The sequence below is a fragment of the Anopheles gambiae genome, chromosome 2, assembly GCF_943734735.2.
Source record: "Anopheles gambiae chromosome 2, idAnoGambNW_F1_1, whole genome shotgun sequence".
Classification (NCBI taxonomy): Eukaryota; Metazoa; Arthropoda; class Insecta; order Diptera; family Culicidae; genus Anopheles; species Anopheles gambiae.
The window spans coordinates 21,646,424-21,667,205 of NC_064601.1; the positions used below are offsets into that span (position 1 = coordinate 21,646,424).

At 49.9% G+C, this 20,782-nt stretch overlaps 2 protein-coding genes across 2 annotated transcripts; both read left to right on the forward strand.

Annotated features, from left to right (window-relative positions):
- The first annotated feature begins 1,276 nt into the window (after positions 1–1,276).
- Positions 1,277–10,080, forward strand: LOC11175634 (uncharacterized). Its single transcript, XM_061646373.1, has 4 exons — positions 1,277–1,668; positions 4,369–5,127; positions 6,903–9,253; positions 9,332–10,080. Exons 2-4 carry the CDS (start codon positions 5,125–5,127, stop codon positions 9,441–9,443), a joined length of 2,466 nt encoding a protein of 821 aa, XP_061502357.1. The 5' UTR covers positions 1,277–1,668; positions 4,369–5,124; the 3' UTR covers positions 9,444–10,080.
- Positions 10,081–11,765: 1,685 nt separating this feature from the next.
- Positions 11,766–13,499, forward strand: LOC1273475 (uncharacterized). The gene is made up of 3 exons (XM_312453.5): positions 11,766–12,285; positions 12,714–12,834; positions 13,152–13,499. The coding sequence occupies exons 1-3, from the start codon at positions 12,019–12,021 to the stop codon at positions 13,442–13,444; spliced, it is 681 nt and encodes a 226-aa protein (XP_312453.4). The 5' UTR covers positions 11,766–12,018; the 3' UTR covers positions 13,445–13,499.
- Positions 13,500–20,782: the final 7,283 nt, after the last annotated feature.

Sequence of the window (20,782 nt, forward strand, 5' to 3'; positions counted from 1 at the left end):
GCGCAGCTTCTCGCTAATGGAGGGTGATAGGGGAGGGGGGGGGGGGGGACAGATGAGCACGCGTGCCGCTTCCGGTACCGGTGCCGCGTTCGAAACATTCCAATCATTACGAAACCTGCTTTCGGGTTGTTTGAGCAGCAAACGCGTAAATGATATTACATTACCCAATGCAGTGGGAAACGACGTGTGCGCAGGCCGTTATCATCCGTTCGGGCTGGCCATAGCTTTCTTCGCTGCCCAGAAAGCGGGGAGGGCAAACGGGGGCCCATCAATCGTCATCGAATGAACACGATGCGCCTTTTGCATTACAATGGCGTAACGTTGCATAATTCGATCAGGTGTGCAGAGCGGCCACCGATCGGTTTGTGGGACGCCGGCGGAAGTGGACGGAACCACGGACCAGTGGTCGTGCGGAAGACACACACACACACACACACACAGGCACCGCACCGCGCACAAGATGTCGAAAGAGCAATAGAGCACACCGACCGATAGGCCGGATCGGAAATGGCAGTTTGTTGTGCGCTTTACTTTCAACACAATCTCCTCCGGTTTGGCCCGTGTATGTGTGCCCCCTTCCCCTCGAGCGAGGAAGGGCGGTAGGAGGAGAAGGTAAGGCTTTTCGATGGCAGAAATGGCAACTTTCTTTCGCGCTCGCGCGCGCCACTCGATGCCACCGGGCCGCAACCGCCGGGTGCGCATGTGTGTGAAACAGGGAAGGCTTTCATCCGTCGTTCCACCGCGGGTCCGCTGCGGACGCGCTTTCTCCACCGCCCCGGCGGACGGCTGTTTCGGGCCAACAAGCACCAAAGCAGCAGCTTCCCTCCCCCCCCTCTTCTCCCCCGTTTCCCCACTCTTACACCCTTGATTTGGGAGGCTGGAGTTGCTGGGGTGCTACACGATCACACGATCACGCGGATCGCTCTCTCCTCTCTCTCTTTCGCTTGCGCTCACGCTTTCTTCCTGCAATCCGGCCCGTTCGACTCGCAAAGATGCACTTCCAGCGCGCTATTACGTTATTCAATCTTTGCGGCCCGGTTTCGCGCGACCACGGGAGGCAGGAAGAGCGGCACGATCGGGTGCGCCGATCTCGGATCTTCGCGTTGCGACTTTTGAGGCTTTTAATTTCCCTTCGCAGCCGTTGGAGAGGGAGAGAGAGAGGGAGCAGTAGTGGAAGGGAGCTGGAAAGGTAGCAGCCACGGTATGGCTCCCCACTCCGAAAACAAGACACTCCGGTGAGGTGGCGAAACAAATCCCGCCGGGTCGGTCCGACCGGTGCGCACTACGAATCAGTATCAATCTGAGCGCTGAACGTGACGCACGCGACGAACCCGAAACAAACGCAATAGGAATTCCGGTCCGGATTCGATCCAGCCACATTCGAACGGATCTCCGACTCCTACAGTTTACAGTGTCAACTAATAAAGCAAAAAGAAACCGCCATAGCTACACCCCGAACAGTGTTACCCGAAACAAAATAGTGTTATTTTTGTACCAGTGAAAAATACTCTACACCTATATTGGGCGGAAAACCTCTTAGTACATCTAATAGTACATCAGTTAAACAGTGAACAGAAGCAGCAAGTGTTTCTGCTTCACAAACCAAAACTAACCAAACCGAGTTTGTTGTGTATGTGTGTGTGTGGTTGTTGGTGGCCGTAAAAAGAAGTATGTTTTATAGTTTTATTTTAGTAATCAAATGTAGTGGCTTGTCTAAGTGTTATTAGTGATAATGTGGGTCCTAATGTGGGTCCTATGCCAAATGACACGTGATCGTGATCGATCGTGGAGACGTTCGGTCAGTCTTCTTCCAGCAAGGGAGAGATAGCGTTACGTAAAAAAGTCATTCAAACATTTGAAAAGACAACCGATAACATCACGTGGTCCTTGCAGATCCTTGGGAGGGAACTGACTCAACCGTCCGTAATCTCAAGAGTGTGGGCGAGAGTAATGCGCGAATGCCCATTACAGCTGCATCTGACGCTCGTCTTATTCTTTGGTCGCCGTAACGGTCGAGCATGTGGCGTGAATGGAACGCCACAAACAGCAGCAAAAATAGAGAAAGTGAAATAATACCCAACCGAGGGACCGAGAACAACGCCGAACGGACTCCAAAATGACGGGGGCGCTTCCCACTTCCACTCTTCTCCAACATTTCCATCTCGAGAGTGAATAATTACGGCATCGAATCGTGCCCCGTGGTGGAAAGGAAATGCTCAATCGATCGCATTTCACGTTCGAGCGGCATCATTGGATGCAGATTACAGTCGTTTCGGGTTGCTGTTGTTGATGCTATTGCTGAATGGGAATGGAATGTGCTTTTTTTCAACGTTTTCTGTGTCTGTGTGTTTGTGTGTGCCCAAGGGGAGGTTTGTGTCGAATATTGAAATGCACAGCGAGCGATGACGCAATAGGGGTTAGCTCTTTTTTGTGTTTTGTTTATTACAGACAGACGGTTCGAAATCAGGGAGTGTTGGTGAAATGGCACTTTAAACGAGATGCAACTTGGGCGTGCGCGCGCACGCTCGCTCAGGCTAGACGGACGGTGCACGAATGCCAGGAGCGTATTGGAATGGGGTGGGAAAGTTTGGTTCGTTAGCTTCCGACCAGACCGACCGGAGACTGGCGTATGTGTGTGTGTACCTGTGTGTGTATGTGTGTACACGTCTCCAATACGGGAAAGTACATTTAAAAGGCAGATCACTCGAGCCGCGGTGTGAGGTGAATTGGGAATTTTCGGTTTGCAGAGTGATTAATTTGCTGCACTTACGAGGGTTCCGTTTCCGCGTCCACGTTGACGCAGCACAAATCCGCTAGCAAACAAATGCATATTTTATGCGTTTTAGAAAATCGGCTTTCATATGTCTTTGCGGTCTGTTTGATCACAATGTTAACGAACACCGATGCCATAAATGAATTCATTTTCACCCGACTCGAGAGTGGATTTGCTATCAAGGTTTGATAAAGAGCAAAATTTGCAACCGATGAATTAAGCAATTTCGCTCTGCAAATCGGTTGTTGTCGCCCTGTTTGGGGGACTTAAGTCAACGCCGTCGTAAGGTTCGTCGTCTTTACCACCACGCAGGTCACCGGCGTTGAAGTTGCTCCACTTTAGTTAAAAGGATCCACAGTGATCATCACTCAACGCGCTTATCACTGCGCAAATGTTATGCATCCCCCTGTACGCCTCTCGCTTGCTTACCCCCTTCCTTTCCCTTCCCGTTTGTGGGTCAGTGTCTGGCGTAGTAATGCGCGACGCAATAGCGGCCTCCGGGGGGTGCTGGTGAGTGGACATTGCAGAGGCTAAAAGAAAGCCCCCGAGGCACATTCCCCAAATGCACACACACACACACATACGCGGGTGCGCTCCGGTGGGCTCTACACACATGGGGCAGCGAAAAATGTCTCGCAGAAGAAAAGGAGTAAAGGAAGGAAGAGGGGGATGGGGGGGGGGGGTCCGTCAGGTTCATCACTTTCACGTGCCCGCACCATGTGTGTGTGTGTGTGTGTGGCGGTGTGTGGATCGAAGGTGCCGAAGATAGCTGCATAACGTAACAGTTGAGTGGCGGTGTCGGTAAAGTAGATATTACATGGTCAGCGACAGCGAAGAAGCACAGCAAGAAGAGGGAAAAAAGAGTCACACACACACACACGTATGGCTGGTGAATCGGTTGGTGGAGAAATGCCGGTTCCAATCAGCCTTTGCCAAACGAGATGACGGGCTTGGGAAGGGGTAATCGAGAAAGGGGTGCGAGGTAAGGGAGAGGGACGCGGGGGGGAGGGCAGTTTGGAACGCGACCCAGCGCGCGCGCGCGCAGCACACACTACAACACACTGCGCCGCGCTGGAATGCGCTGGAAAACGGTGCGCTTGGAAAAGCAAAATGAGATAAATAAATGAATTCAAGGCGATACTTTCCAAATAAAAGTGAAATTCAACAAAACCTCGGCACGAGCGTCTCGGCATCGTTTGCGCATTTGCGCAATGGATGCTTCTCAGTGCGCGAAGAAGGGAGGGGGGAGGGAGTACGGGTAAAGGGAGAAAGGAAGAGAGAGAGAGATTTTGCACCGACTAAAACACTAGGCTGGATGATCGTTGAAGGATAAGAGAGGAATGGAGATGGAAGTTGACGTTTTGCGAAAGCACCTCCAGTACACCACCCACCACCCGCTCCATCGGGAGGGCAAAACCGATAACAATTAGATTGTAACGGTAACGGGAGATTGGCAATGTGGCGCGCGCCAGCGCCCGCACACGCTTTATCGAATCGCTTTCCCTCTTCTTACCGCTTAGCTTATCCGTTTTTTTTCTTTTCCATTCCTTCTTCCCCCCGCCCCCCTGATCGGACCGGACCAACCACCCACCCAGAAGGAAGGAAGGAACCCCCCGCCCGCTTTGCCAGCGCAAACATGCCGTCGGTTTTCCAGCCTCTGCAAAGATGACCATTTCGCCGGGGAACTGGAGAAGAGATCCGATTACAGCAAGGCGCCTGTAGTAACCTCCCCACATCTACGAGTGTGCGTGTGAGTGTGTGTGTGTGTCCGTATGTGTGTTTTTATCAGTGACGAGTAGAGGGAGCAGAGCAGCCCAGTGTACGTGTGCATAGTTTAGACGAAATTAGAAATCGAACATCGAGGAGCTGGGCCGAAGAAAAGCCCTGTTCACTATCTCTCTCTCACTCCCTGTGCCACCTGCCTCGTCTTCGGTGTGCCGAAGGAGTGGAAAAGCCCGAAAAAAGCAGCATTCGTACGTAGGCTATCAGCGCTACCAATAATTAACCAAGCGAAGCTGAAACTGGAGCTGTGGTGCGGGCGCGAAGCCAACCGAAACCGGTGACAAGCGAGGAAACAATCAATCCCCGTGTGTTGTTGCCCAGTGTGTGTGTTTGTGTGTTTTATCGAACAATCAGAGCTTGACGTTTTATCTTCACCGGTAACGACTAAGAAGCGACACTCGACGACGACCGACCGGCGAAGTTCGTTTTCACCCGTTGATTTCTAAAAACGATCGTGCGAGGAAAAGCAAACGCGAAATTTCACCAAACCCTCTGGAAGACACTGTCGATTTTCACCGTTCTGCCTGGCTGCCTTCTGTTAGCATTTCCACCATCACGCACACATAGAAATGGTAAGTTCAAGCCGCTTCCTACGTCCTAGGTGTACCCCAGTAAAGCTCCACCCGGGAGATTCTTTCATCACCAATTTCTATTAACGTTCTAAACCAACACATCAACACAGCTACATAACATGCCGGAAACGATAAGGGGATTTGTGCCCATTGACGATCGATCAGCAACGGGCGCACGAATACAGAGCACACTCGATGACAGTTGGGCCGGAAACCGCCAAACAGATCTCGATCGTGGCTCGTCGAATCGATCATCGCTCAAATTGCGGCCGTCGCCAGTGGCGATTGACTTTATCGCAATCGGGAGAAAATTCATCGAATTGCGTAAGAGCCGCTACCGTTGCCGGAAAGTGGCGGTGGTGGTCGGGTCCACCCGCCCGACCCCCTTCCCGTTCACTTTGATCGGAATTCGCGGCCATCGATCGGTCGGTGCCGGTGGTAGCTCGGCGGTAACTGGCCTAAGCCGAGGAAGGCAACACAACTTTCACGTAAAAGCCATTGCCACGGGCATACAAACACTAGCCAGTGCGCGCGATCTGAGGTTCGACCGGCAGTTGCGCTGCAGCTGATTAGTGATTATTTTCGCTCGCCTCCGTTCGACGTCTGTTTTCCGTTTGTTCGCCTTCGGGGGCCGGCCGGTCCGGTCGGAGTCCGGTTGGTCCTACCGAAAGGAGGCGGTGGCGGTACATCAACCCGCTCCGGCTCTGTGCGGCGTGGGTAAATAACATCGACCGGCATTGCTCGAAATAAGACATTATCGGTTAAATGATAGGGATGGAAAATGCCGGACCTGCTTCGGCCACCAGACTACCACGCTTTCGTAGCGCTTTCGGTATCGGAGCTCACAGATGTACGTGGGGGGCAGGATGAATGGATTTGGAGGGGAAAAGTATGTGTTTTTCCCGAAACAGTTGTGGGCTGTGTTACGTTAGTTAATTGGATTTATTGTTTTGAATTTCTCAACAAATGCAGCTAATTGGAGGGGTTTAAGATGTGATTTCTTTGCTTTTTTTGTTGTTGGCCGTATTAGGAACGACCCTTTTTAATGCAAAACAGTTGAATGGTTAATGCAATAATGAAGTAAGACAGTTTTGATAAGCCAGAAAACAAAAGAGGCATATTTAGAGGCGATTATTTGGTGCCATGACCAGGATTACTAATGATTCACTATTCAAGTTCGACATTGTCTAGGATACAGACAACAATCCTTTGCATGCAAGCCTTTCTTTCCGTCACAACTATCTCGTTGGCTGGCATATAACCCAACTATTGAGGTACCAAATTATCGAACAACATAACTGAAACAAACTCAACCAAATAAGGTTGAACTGTAGTACATTCTATGTTGATAGTGACTTAATAGAAACTAAAAAATGAATAATAACTTCCCGTTTATGGAAGTTATCATTACGGAATATGGAAAGGACACTGTCACTACTGCTTTGGCAACACCGATTCTGTTGTTTTTTATGAATGGGAAAAAGAGCCTCTTTATAAAACAAACATAATAAATTGAATTAAAATACATCAATAATACTATAATTTTTTTACCTTTATTCACTTTTTCGATTTGTAAGAGAGATACAGTTGTAACCGTTATTGATCGATTTATTTGATAGAAAGGAACTTCCAGATTATAGGGAAATATACAGATCCATCCATCGCACACCTTACATACATGTTCCCATGCTCACTACTGCGACATAATAGCGGAAACATACATGTAAACTGATCAGTGCCCTTGCCGTCTCTCTGTCTCTCACTCTCTCTTCCAGACGTCCTACCTGTTAACCCTGGCCACCGTTGGCCTTCTGCTTGCCGCCACGCTGGCAAACAGTGACACGCAATCGAGCGGTGTGGGAACGGCTGTCTTCACCAAACTCGACCCAGCACCGCCAACGGCCCGCAATGCATCCGCTCCGGCGGAGCGAACCAATCGCACCACCCCGGAGGAAGTGGCGAAAGTGCGCCCGGCCTACACCCGAACCGAGCTGAAGGTTTCCCGCAGCCTCAACCCGGACCGCGTCCAGAAGCTGAACGTGCGCTCTAACAACGGGCGCATGGTGCAGATCATCGTTAAGAAGCGCAACGGAATGGAGCTACCGGCCAGCGGAAGCGTAACATCCACCCCGAGCTCAACCACCGGCACGACCGGCCAGTGGGTTTCCCATTCCTTCTCACCGTCGCCCGCCCACAGCCCGCAGGTGACGCCTGCCCGGATCGCCGGTAACTACCGTCTGTCGGCTGACTCAGCGCCCGAATCGGTGGACATTATCAACGCTTTCCTCGAGCATGTCAACCGTATCGAGCGGCCGCCCCGATCCTCGTTCTACGACGAGGAGCACGGTGCGATGAAGAACGATCGCCGCCCGGTGCGCATTAAGGTGAGCGACGAGACGGTGCAGGAGAGTCGTGTACCGCCGCCCGTTGTCATCAGCTCGGATCCGGTGTACATGAAGGACGGTGGAGCGGTCAAGACGACGCACAAGCGCGGTCGATCGATGCAGGAGATTGGTGCGGACGGAATTCCGGTGGTGCACGGGATCCGCGTGCCGGACGACGAGTCGGACAAGCGGCAGGTGTGGCGCAATGCTCGCGTCATCAACGGGGAGCTGGTACCGTACGAGAAGGGGCACGTGCCGACGAGGCTGGAAAACAATGGAGACATCTACGGACAGCTGATCTTTGCCAAACCGATCGGCAGTGGGGGAGCTCGATCAAGCCCAGGCGCCCGTCAGCGCAGCATCGGCCCGTTCACGACCGCCGACAACTTCCAGCCGAACGATGGGCTGGCCAAGAGCTTCGGACCATTCAGTGTGGAGGACAACCTACACTCGGGCGCCTCGATCGCGGTGAACTCGGCCCCACCCAGAGTGACGGGCAACATTGGACCGTTCTCGCGAGCGGACAATGGACGTCCCGTACCGAACGGGCGGCTGGTGGAGTATCTGCGCAAAATCAACGAGGAGGAAAGTCGCAAACACTATCCGCAGATTGTGAGCCGCGCCAACTTCAAGGAGGACGCGCTGGCCGACCAACCACCCAAGATTCAGCGCCGAATGCTGCAAAACCCGGGCAATCCGACCTATCCCGTGTCGCAGCTGTACTCGATCAATGGACCAGCGGCCGCGACAAACCAGGAAACCCAAGAGCTGGAAGACACTCGACAGCCGGTTCTTCAGTACGCCCATCCCGAGCTCGGTGTGCAGCCGGCCAAATCCGTCCCGCCGGAGCGCAAACCGACGAAAGCGATGAAGAAGATCATGAACGTGCAGGACTACTACAGCAAGGCGGCCCACAACGACCACTCGCCGTACGCGATCGAGCCGGCCATGGGCAGCAAGGACTACTACGATCCGCCCCAGCCCCAGCATGTCAAGATGCCGCGCCCGCCACAGTACGAAAACTTCAAAGGTCCCTCCACCTACCCGTACAACTACGGGTACATCCGGCGCGTCAAGCACGAGCGGCCATTTTGGGCCAAAATCACCGACCAGATGCGGGAGGGACTCCAGAGTGGGATCTCCACCGTGCAGGAGTTCACCAAGCCCGTCCTGGAGCCCATCGTCGAGGCCGGACAGAAAATCTCCAAAAACCTCGGACTGGTACGAAAGGCTGACGAGGCTCAGGACAAGGTTGGCGTGGTGGTGGCACCAGCTACAAATTCAATTATACTCCCGGCTCTAGGGCTGATGGCGGGCGGAGCGGCGCTCGGGCTCGGGGCCGTAGCCGTGGGCCGTTTTTTCGACATGGGCCTGCTGCGCCGATCCGGCAGTGAGCTGTTGCCGTTCGATCTGGACGATCTCGAGCACAAGCGGGCACTGGAAGCGATCCAGCAGCAGCAGCAATATTACGAGCAGTACGACGCCATGCGCATGAACACCGGCGATGACTATGCGAGACGCTCGAAGCGTTCGATTGCGCGGAACCCGTTCGAGGAGCAGGGCCTGCAGGATGTGGGCCGTGAGTCGACCAGCTCGTCCCGGGCACGGTTCGAGCAGCAGCTGCGCGAAACTGACTGGAAGAATCCTTCCTGTGCCAAGCTCACCTTCTGCCGGGTGATGATCCAGCAGGGCGCCGACGATATCGTGCTGATGGAGAAGAAGATGTACACCATGCTGGATATGTAAGTAGCGTTTGTTTGGCGATTTCATGAGTAAGCAACCTCTATATTGTGGTTTGTTTGTGATTCGTATCTTTATAGGATGCACCCAGCACTAGCTGCCACTCTTACCGATCATCTGTCGGAGGTCACTGACGCCATCAGACAGAACGACTGCACACGGTTCGTGTGCCAGCAGCAAACCCGATCGTAAAGCACTTCAACAACCCCCTTCCGGACCGAAACTGACACACGGATGCGGCATGGTTCTTGCATTTCGACACTAGTTGATGTTTAGTAAAATTTTCGGCCCGAGTGTATGCGAGTGACATAGAAAGAGGTAGAGAGAGAGAGAGAGAGAAAGAGTAGTACATGGAAACTCCATCCAATGCAAAATCCTATTAGTTGTAACATAAAGAAGGCCAAGGAGGATGTGCCTGCCTGGTGGACACGGGATCTTTCGGAGCATCCAGGCAGGCCACCGCCTCCCGCTCTAAACGGAATGATTATGTGTGTTTTAGACCATGTCTGTATTTTATATTAAAATAATAAGCATCGATAGTAGGCGATAGCGACATATTTACAGTGCAACCCCTGTGCTGATCCCGACGGTGACTGGCTCAGCGCACCGAGGGAGTAGTACGAAGAAGCCGCACTTTAGTGAAAGTGAAAATTATGTTACCTTTATCTGTCTGTGGCACTGCACCAAACGGCGCATAGTAGAAAGAGAGGACGAGGAAGCTAGTATAGACACGAATTACCCTTCTAGCCAGAATCTTGTTTAAAGAAATCTCGGTTTTACTGCTACTAACATTATAACTAATATTGTTACTACTAGGACACACTCAAAACTCAAATTCTCCCCCCACCCTCCCCCCCCCCCCCTCCCATATATCTTACGTAGAAACGCTAGGATGAGATTCGATTTCGTGTTTGTGTCTAAACTTGTACATACACAAGAGCATCATATGCCAAAGGAGAAAGGGATATACTAGGAAGTAACAGCAATCGATGATCGGTTCGAAAAATTCGAGCAAAAACACGATGTCAATCGTTGGTCGAGCAGATTTCGTTCGAGCAAATCGCGCAAACAATTTTACGGTGCGCCAATGTACCGTGGACGAGATTCTATTGATTTTTTGTTGTTGATGTAGTTGATTCTATTGACATTAAGGTAGGAAGACGCGGAGGAAACGGATAGGTGAATAGTGAAAGTATGTTATCGTTTGCATTGGAGAGGATTTTATTGTATGCAAGAATTTATTTAATAAATTATTTACTTTATGAGTTTGATAAAACAAAGATCGTGATTTCTTCAGTCAAACAAGGTTTTGCCATTTGAATCGTAATTTGTGGTAAGTTCAAAAGTTTAAAGTCTAGCAGATAGACAAAAATGGAGATTGCACTTTGTGTTCAATACCTGTAATATTACCTTTATATCAAATAGAAACATAGTCGTGGAATTGAATGAAGGCTTAACCTACTTTATGTAAGTAATTTTTTTGTGTGCCTAACTAAGACATTCAATTTCCCTTATCCACTATATAAACATTACTTCAAAACTTTAAGTCACCCAATTTACAGCAAAGACAACTCTCACATAACAATATCACCCCGAAACCCACTTCTTTCGCCGTCTGATCGGGAAGATTGAAAGCGAAACCCTAGCAACAGCCACTCCTAAGATCATCACTCCAAAACTTTCTACCCATCGTCTCGGCGCACAAGATCACGATCTCGTTCGGCTCATTTAACGTGCGCATTATGCAATCATTGTATCTGTGGAGTGTGCTTCACTCTTCAGGCTTCTCACTGGGAGCAATTTGTAATAAATTGTCATTGTCTTGTAGCCCCTTAAGCACATCACTTATCGGATAAATGATTTAATGCCAAAAGCGGTGAAATTTACTTCACCGAACGATAACGTCTCCTCACGGAGAGGTGGATCGTTTTCCCTTACTGATATGAAACCTTTGCTATTACATGATCTTCTTACCCTTTTTTGTAGAATATGGTTTCTGTTTAAAGCAAAAAAAAACCTGCCTAATCCAACCAGTGTATGGCAGTTCTTGGCAAGCAGCGGCGAAGGTCAAGATGTAACAAAAGGAATTAACGGAAGTTAACTCCGATAAGAGGTGCTGCCATTGGACACTCACATCCAGGGAATGTGACAGCAAGAGGTTCACCAGGAGACGCTTCGCCCAAGTACCCTCGGCCCGCTTGCTGGACAGTAAGGCTGAAACCTGAAACTATTGCCACTGCCATTGTTACAAGGTTTTTCCATTGTGAGCTTCAAAATCGTTTCCAGCGTGTGCACCGCACCGATGAGCGTACAAGGAAGTACGGGGATCGAAACCATCGGTACACAGGCTAGAGGAAGGTTGAATAATGATGGCATGTAAGCAAAGAAGAGACAAAAAATAATAACAAAAACATGACAAACTCAGCTCCAGTGTACCAGAGGGCTTCCTTCGGGTGCCGTCGACGTTTAGGATGAAGCGTAGCGAGGAAAATTGTGTCTCATTGTCTTTCTACCTGGCCTAGCTGTGGTGCAGCACCAGCGACCCACACCCTTGGTCCTCGGCTTAGCTTACCTGCGTCGCCAGAGGATATTTATGTTAGTTCGACAGCGGCCCAAGGCTCAGTGTTTCGTGCAACCTGTGCGCAGTGTGTTCTTCTGCTCCGCCCGTAAGGATCCTCCTGCCTGTTAGTGAAACGTGCCAGTGCCAGTACCTCTAGCGTGCTCAACCAAAGCGTGTGTGTAACAAAGTTTTTGACATTTTGCAACGATGAAATCGGCACTACTGCTCGGTACTGCATTTCTGGTGCTGATACTGGTGCTTGTGATACCGGAAACGTACGGCAATGTGCACGATTTCGATGGAAATGAGCTGCACACGCCACCGTACGATCGGCGTCGTCCAACAGGCCGCGAACAGGCCCCGGTTGGGCGTGGGTTTACCGACAGTGCGCGCGATATTCTGGCCAGCCCGGCCGGTCAGCTAGCAGCGTACGTTGCCAAAGAGATGATCAGCCGCTCGGCGGGCAATAGTCAGGTGTGTACAGGCGTGTGTTTGTTGCTGTGTTTATGTCCTACCGGCAAGTGAAAAATGATACAAGTTTTCCGTACTACATCACATTTTACGTAATGAAATTATTCGCATTTAGTGTTTAATTGAAGTAATAATGTCGTTACGAAACATGAGAACTGCAACTATTGACATACACCACCATCATCGCCCATTCTCAAACAATCCAAACGCCTGCGTCAACTCGCCAAACGTTTAACTTTTGCTTTTGAACTTTTACTTTCGCACTCGCGCAGTGAAAGTGGGAAAACTTCTTTCCACCGACCGCAGTCGAAAAGTAAAACTAACTAATTAATCGTTCCATAATGGATGCGTTTTTCTTACTCTCTCGCTCTCTCTATCCCTCTTTTCACCTCCTTCCCGCTTCCGTTCCGATTCGCTCCACATCCGTACAGGTGCTCAGCTTGAACTTGACGAATCTGCTGATTCTGTTTCTACTGAAGGCGCTCATCTTTGCCGCTGGTCTGATCGGTGCCGGCAACTGGAGCCAGTATGCGCGAGGCCGCAGCGAAGAAGGTAAGAGTATACCACCACCACCACCATCATCATCATCATTACTGGACGCATCGCCCCGGAACACCCCAGTGGTTGCTTCATGCAGCGATTGTCCTCTCCGCTCCCTGATGCGCGAACAAAACACCGGAAACGGCACATAAACCCAGGGGCCCGCACAGCCGTACCCGAAATAGTGTGTTGCCTTTACCCGCAACTACTGCGACAATAGCAACAATAGACTACACGGCGCAACGCGCTAATGAGTTCTCCTCTTTGCACCTTCTAAGCAAACGGGCTAAATGTATTTTTCCTTCTTTTCCACGCCTCTGCAATTGTAGGTGCTGGCAGTGGGGGCTTTTTGCTGCCAGGTGAAGCGAACCTCATCATCGGCTATCTGGCGGCGGAAGGTTCCGGCCAGGACGGGTGCCTGATGCGTTCGGCCTGCCGGGCGCCTCGCACCGCCGACGAGTACGCCCGGGCGGCCCATGCCCTCGTCAAGGGAGCGGAAATGTTCAGCCCGGAGGTGGCGGAAAACTACAACTACAAGCGCCTGCTGACCAGCCTGGACCGGGCGGCCATGGAGGGGCTGCAGGGAGCGCCGTGCGAAATGATTTATCCCTGTCATATTTGAGCCCGCCGATCGATCGCGGCCTCTGCCACCTTAGATAAGTGTTTAGAGCTGTGACGTTTTGATGAATGAAAACCACCCTCTTTTACAAATAAATAAAATACATAAACTGAGCAGTGCACGTTTTAAGTGGAATGATGCAAAACAACAGCAACAAAGGTAGTAAATAAATCTGTACAATATTGTCATTTAATTGGCAAATTTAATTGACAACACAAAAAAACACAAAAGAAACGCAAACCAACTCACAAACCAAGATATCCCCCACCAAAAGAGATGTTTGCTTTGGTTGGGTGAATTAATTCGTAGCCCATCGGAATCGAGTGCGAGAGCTTTTAAGGTAAGATAATCAGCATCATGTTACAGCATCATCCACCCTTTTTCAACCCTTTTTGTTCGCTCAAGCAAAGATCTCACGTCTAAGATAGTGAATGATATAGCAGTGAGAGCCTCTGGCGCACAGATCTACCAACGCTCAACTGTTGCTCTGTTGCGGCCAGCACAAAACATCACAAGGAGAGGAAAGCCTCATCCCGAAGCTGTCATCGAGCAGTTCTACGCCTCCGTAATCTGTTTCGTACGCAAAGGGCAACACTCTATTCCCTCTAATGATGCTGAATAGAAGCAGCAGCAGCAGCAGCAGCAGCAGGTACCCTTCTATTAGGACCCGTTTCCATCTCCCCTCCCTGCTGCATATCGCTGCTGGCATTACAATCGATCAATTCAAAGCCTACTGCGCGCCGTGTCCGAGGGTGCGATTGGTAGGACGAGACAAGACCCCGATAATCATTCGGGGACATTTGAGCATTGTAACTCAACACCCATATGCTGTCGGAACAGTGTGCCAGGCAAGTGGAAAATGTATAATGCACATGCTGAGCTATGAACAAGAGAGAGAGAGAGAGAGAGAGAGAGAGAGAGAGAGGGAGAGAGAACGGAGAGAAGAAAAAACCCATGGAGGAAAATACTCATTCAAAATCGAACAACCCTGTGGAGAATACGGGATGCCCTAGCCGTACCAGTGCCGTACTCGGTGGGTGGGTTGCCGACGGGATCCGGGCACCCGGCTGTGAAAAACAACTGTTTAAATCCACTTTGGATTTCCGAGCAATTTACATTCAAAAGCACTTACGCTTCACGTTCACCTAACGCTACAGTTGAGCATCGGGCTGCTGGAGAGGGTGTCGGCGATACGCAACAAGGGCAGACGGGGAAAACACAGGCGAAAAACTGGACACCCCCGCATGGTCGTGGGTTGACTTTCGATGGGTTGAGTTTTCCTCCATGCAGACCGATAAGACATGAATGGCGGGATCCGGCGTGGAGCTTGCATGTATCATTGTGTGGCCTGGCTTGTTCGCTTCCCGGAATGCCGAATGAAATGGAAAAGAATGTAAATGCATAGAACATCGGTTGGATGACAATTGATCTTTCTTGGTAAAAGAGAGCACATTTTAGGGGAAGGATAGGAAAAACAAAAAGAAGGCCCATCATCATTCCTTCGTTCGAATCGAAGGGAAAAACTGACGAAAGAGCCACTGACGTCACAGTACGGTTCCCTGAATTCTTTCCGCCCTAGAATTCCTCTTCTTGTCTGTCCTATTAAGTGAGATTAATTTAAATTAAGAATGACAAGCGACACACTTCGAACTGTCTATGTCACGCCCAGCGCCGGCGATGGGGCCAAAATGTCACCAAGACGGTGTTGGTGGCCAGTCGGTGACCTTTCCGCAACTCTCTAGTGGGACGAGCCGAGTTTTGTGACTAATTGTGAGCGGATCCATTGACCACTTTTCGGGGTCACTTGGTTGCGATGTAACCCAGGATGGAGGGTTGGAGCAAAGCATAGCAACAGCACTTGACTTGAATGGCAAAAGATTGCATTTTTTGCTAAAGCGTAGAAAGTTCTTAAGTTTTGAAGGAGTTATGTTTGATAAATTCAAAATTCTTCAAATCATGTTTAGTGAAGTATTGATAAACGACAAAAAGATAGAGACATATACGACCGTGTCTCAGTCTGTGGCAAATGACAAATTGTACAAGATACAATTATACAATTTCAGATAAAAACTAGCAAAATATCCAAAACCAACCCAATCAACCCCTCGTCCGTGCAGACTCATCCTCCAGTGGGCTGCAGTTGAACGAATGAAGAATTATCAGGACCACTTCCCGCTTCCGATGCATCAAGTGCGCCTTCCTGGGCCGTACAATTATCCGTACATCGTCCACCCATCTCCCGGCCACCCCGACCACCTGCACGAAGCTGAATTCGAAACGAAGTGGCCAGGTGGTACCGGCCATCTCGAACAGGCTATCCCAGTACGCCAGCGCCCAGGCCCAGACGAGAGACGGAAAAGTGTCGTGCGGCTAGGAAACCTGCTCTCCGGGCCCACCTCCCAGCGTGTTGGATGCCCTCGGGGCATACATATGTCGGAATTGAAATAGAATTCAATTCCCGACCCCGACTCACGCACTCTCTCAGAATGTCGGCCCCTTTTTCTCCGCATCCGCAGCACCACCCGGTATAGCTATTGTTTGAGCCTGCCGAGCCGCATAGACGAAATGTTGCGACCAGGCCCGGGTTCACTATCACTGCTGCGTGAATGCGGCTGCGTATGAAAATTACTAATTCACCCAGGACGCAATCGTAGCGACGTGTGTGTCCGGGTCGAAACAAAAACCCGATAATTATGCTCCTGCTATTATCGGCAACCTGATCAAACGGTACCGTACCGGCCATTGGGCCATCGGGAGACAGTTCTGTTTTCGAAATGGCTCTTGCCGTACCGTTTCCGTTTGATGTTTGAAGGACGGGGCGAAGGCGGATGGCGGACACAGGACACAATCGCATTGCTAAATGAACGATCTCGTTCGAAATAGTTGCATCGGCTGCTGCTGCTGCTGGGGCGGAGGTTTTGCTGCAGAATCGTAATTAATATTTCGATAGGACACGCAAATCGACAAAGTATGGTACATTGTTCGGGCAAAGTCGATCTTCATCACCAGTTCATCACATTGGAACCATATAAATCTCCTCTCCCACACAGAACGTCCGGACACCGAGGTAACACCCCGTGGAAGCGAAATATATCCCCCACACTCTCAAACACAAAAACGCCTCAAGCTATGCCGCACTACAAACCGAGACGGACCGACAACGGATCAGAGAACCAAGCGTGGTGGCAGCTATTCGCTTCGGCACAAGAAATTATGCTCATCATCATGGCCGGAGCGCGCCAGCATGCTTCGAACGTTGCGCACCCTGCTGGGACGATAAGAAACGCTATCGACGATGCGATCCTTCTCTGCCGCTGACGCTGGTGACCGCCGCCTGTGCCGCGTATCGCTTCGGGCGCTCACGGTGTCCGGGTCCCGCTCAGAACGGTGTTTGGTCCTGTGCCGGGGGAAAAAGTCACGTCACACATCACAGGCGAAGCGCAAAATTGGAAAAAAGAAATCGCACCCACACGGGCCACACAAGATGCCGTGCGGGCGGTGACACGGCGATGTTTTGCTCCGGGTTTTCCTCCAGTCAGCTCTTTCGTTCTGTTACTTTAAGTTGTTCCTCTTCTCGAAAGAGAAACCACTCCACGGTGAACTCCGTGTTTCGTTTCCCTGTTCCATGGAATGGATTATTGGAAACGAAATGGAAAACCCACACATAGTGCCTCCCAGCTCCCTATCACGCCTAGGGAAGATGGTGAAATCGGTCCAGCGTGACCTTAGCCGTGTGTGGAAGTTTGCACTGGCTTCGCCCTGCAGAAAAAGGGATCAGCTTGATGGGAGGAATACGCAGATATGCCAACGAACATCGGCACCGAAACGGCCCGGCAAACGTTAAACCCAGGGGCAGACGGGAGATACTTGACAGGGAGTGACGAGGTACGTCAAGAAAATGAGAATTTCGTTCCTGCACACCCCAACGAAATGGTAGAGGCTGATCGTTGTTGTGGCAAGTTGATTCCTTGCGCCCTGTCCTTACCTACCCTCGGCTATAGTTCCACCCCAAGAAGGGAAAAGCAAAAAAAGGCCAGTGGGAATGGGATGAGGAAAACCCGGCCATCATCAAGCCCCACCATGCACCCCAGATGCCAGAGTTTGCAAACGCTTTTCCCAAAGCCGAGCAAACTTCCCCTTGTTCCTTCTGTATTCGCACAACAGACACACACACACACATACACGCATAACGCCACAGCACCGGTTTCTCATCCAGTTATCTATCTAAATAGAAAACATGCGCTTTTTTGCTCGCTTCCATTAAAAAGTCATTAAACATCCTCTTCTCTGTTGCGAAAATTATTAAACACGCTCTCGCATCAAAGTTTGTGTAAGTGTGTATGTGTGTGTGTGTGTGTGCTGTGTTGTGTCAGAGAGAAATGGGGAGCAAGGGGATGTCGGGGAAACATTTTCACATCAATTCCCTCCACCGTCCCCTTTTCTGCACCATCCCTAACCATCCTTTTCAGCGTGTCCCTTTTCAGCGTGTGCTTTATTTTTATATCGCGTTGTTTTTCCGGTCTCCATCCCTCTCCATTGTCCCGGTAGTAGTCCGCGACGCTAGAAGAAGGCTTATTGTTGTAGTTTCAGTCTGTTATCTAGCCCCGCTTTGTTTCGGCGTACGATGGGACAGATATTTCCCCGCTGCCCCGTGCCGCACCGGAGCCGGGTGAAGCAAATTGAGCTAGCGGATGTGGTATTTTCCGTTGCTTGGGTGAGATGAACAATATGCCCCCGGAATGATACTGCCAGCACTTCCGAGAAGTTCCGACGAAGCGGACGGCAGTCGAGGATTTAAAGCTTTAATCGCCACGGACTCAGGCGGTAAGGATTTGTTTTATGTACTAGGATAAACTACTCTATTTTACTAGTACACTAGTACAGAAAGTAACGCCTTTTGTCAGTTCGCAGTTCTTTTAATCGAAGAAGGCGTTGAAGTTCTTCTTTTGTATCGCACGATCAACACTTTTGATATTGCTTTTGATGTATTTACGATGCCATTTAACGAATATAAACAATAAAAACTTAAATAAAAATAAGGCCTCACCAAAATGTTGTCAGTTACTACTTTTTTATTCATCAAAAAGTACTAAAAAATCTAATTCCTAATCGTTTCATTACTTTAAATTAAATTAAAAATGCGGGAGCTATCACATTTGTTACATGTGTTGTCTATTTTAATGAATATGGAATATGTTTTAAAATTTCATTTAAAATATCATCTATTGTCATAAGTGTCGCAAGTAGACACGATAAAATGTTAAAAAATAATATATAAAACAATCCTTGACTTTGAGAGTTTTCCTCTTGCAACACTGGCTGGGAGTGTGCTATATCTTGTCCCAAAAAAAGCTTCCCCATTTTCCAGGCATCTCTAGCTGTGATGAGCAAGGCAACGAATAAGGCAAACACTTTTGAGATGAAATTTTCCTTTTTTTGGCAAGAAATAAGAGCTCTATTTCCATGCGTTTCTCAACGCGACTTTGGGCAGAATATTGATCGGCATGTAGACATGGGAACAAGCTTCGCAGAACGACGAACAATGTACGGGATATGTGGCTTTTAAGCAAAGAATTTAGCAGCGAACACACACACACACACGCAAACTCACAGAAATCGAGCCAAATACGCCACACAACAAAAAAAGTGCAGGAATATAATCCCTCCCGCTTCAAACGCCATCCATCCGAGAATAAAAAGGCCAGAATCAACGAAAAGTGGAAGCAACAACTCGAAAAAAAAGAAGGAAAGGTTCGCTTCCACTCTCCACCATTTTTCGGTTTCAGCTCTTATTAGTGTTTATCCTGCCGAAAATGAGACAAAAACGGTTTCGCCTTTTTAATGCTTATTGAAAGTACATTTAAATGCCTGTTTGGTCCGTTGGAGCAGCAACAAAAAAAAAAAACAACAACAGCAACAACATGGAACGCAAAACCGTACCGGGGTACGCATGTGAGCCATGTGTTTCCCGAGGCTCGTTTCGTAATAATTTACCGTCGTCGTCGGATGCTGGGACGGGAAAATGAATGGATGCTGACGAGTTGGGGCGCGGAAAATTGAACGGAATGGGCGCCGGCAAAGGAGGGGTTTTTGGTAGGGGATTTTGGCTTACGGCTGAAATCGAAAATTGTACGATGGAAAGCTGAAGCGGGTGGGTCCGTTCGCGGGCGAATGAAAATCATCATCAACCGTCAGCAACATCGATATCCCGCAACGCGGGCACCGTGCAAACGCTTTCGGCTGCGTCCGGAGGGATACGCAGCAGCACCCGCACCTGACGTTGGCTGCGTTCTTTCCTCCAAGCGCCATAAATCGTGGCCACTATCAGGACCCGTGAGGGGGATGATTTTGAAATTGAGCAGCAATGAAAGAAACCCGCGCAAACGGAACCGACACGAGAGAGGCAGTGGCAGAGAGGATGGCAAAGCGCTGCATACACATGAAGGGAAGCCGAGAGAGAGAGAGAGAGAGAGAGAGAGAGAGAGAGAGAGAGAGAGAGAGAGAGAGAGAGAGAGAGAGAGAGAGAGATAAATGAAGAGACAGACAGGACTATTTCATCCCAAGGGCGAGCCTGGATGGAGCAGCGAAACGAAAGTGTGCACGTACATTAAGCTTTTTATGCTTGCCGTAGATAAAAGGAATCATGTTTTTTTAATTACGATCGTTTACGCTTTTTTCTGTATTGCTCGTGTCGTCCTCGTCGTCGTTGTTGTTGTTGTTGTTGCTACAGCACGTTTTCCATTTGCACCGTCCCACAGCCACCCACTACCCCGGCCGCCTCGTTGCCCTTCCCATAGCCGCGACTACCTTTTTTCGCCTCGAAGGCACGGGAAAAACGTTTTAGTAACTGTCCGTAAAACGGTTTTCGCGAAATTGGCTAATGTATCCCGCATAAAATATACAATCTCTTGCTATCATCGCTGCCAGCGACCGGCCGCCGATTGGTGGGCGTGTGGGTCGGTGGTAGGACGCTGCTTCTGGATGTATGTGCGATCGGGAGGGGGGTTTGCATGCTGGTTGGCGCTCTTCGGTAAAGAAAAACCGTGCGATGGCGGTTAAAATGGACGCCAGCCGGCGGTGCGTGGATGGTGAAACAGAGAGTCTGGCGGTACTGGTGGCCTTCGTTACCTACAGGCGGAAGAGAGGGGAAAGCGATTTTCGAAAACTCATCATCGATTCGTGGCATTTTTGGCTTTCGGAGGGGTTTTTGGCGCTGGGAGTTGTACTGGGAAACCGTGAGCAAATGCTATACACTGAGCGATTTGATTATGCGTTTCGTGCAGCTTGCTTGGTTCGCGTTTGCATAACTTTCGTTCTACAACGCACAAATAACGCGATTGT

Excerpts from the sequence above, each read along its gene's own strand:
- LOC11175634 (XM_061646373.1), top strand. Across the intron at positions 9,254-9,331 it reads ATGTACACCATGCTGGATAT|GATGCACCCAGCACTAGCTG; the intron begins GTAAGTAGCGTT and ends GTATCTTTATAG.
- LOC1273475 (XM_312453.5), top strand. The coding sequence starts at position 12,019 with ATGAAATCGGCACTACTGCTCGGTACTGCATTTCTGGTGCTGATACTG. Across the intron at positions 12,286-12,713 it reads GCTCGGCGGGCAATAGTCAG|GTGCTCAGCTTGAACTTGAC; the intron begins GTGTGTACAGGC and ends ACATCCGTACAG. Across the intron at positions 12,835-13,151 it reads GCGAGGCCGCAGCGAAGAAG|GTGCTGGCAGTGGGGGCTTT; the intron begins GTAAGAGTATAC and ends CTGCAATTGTAG.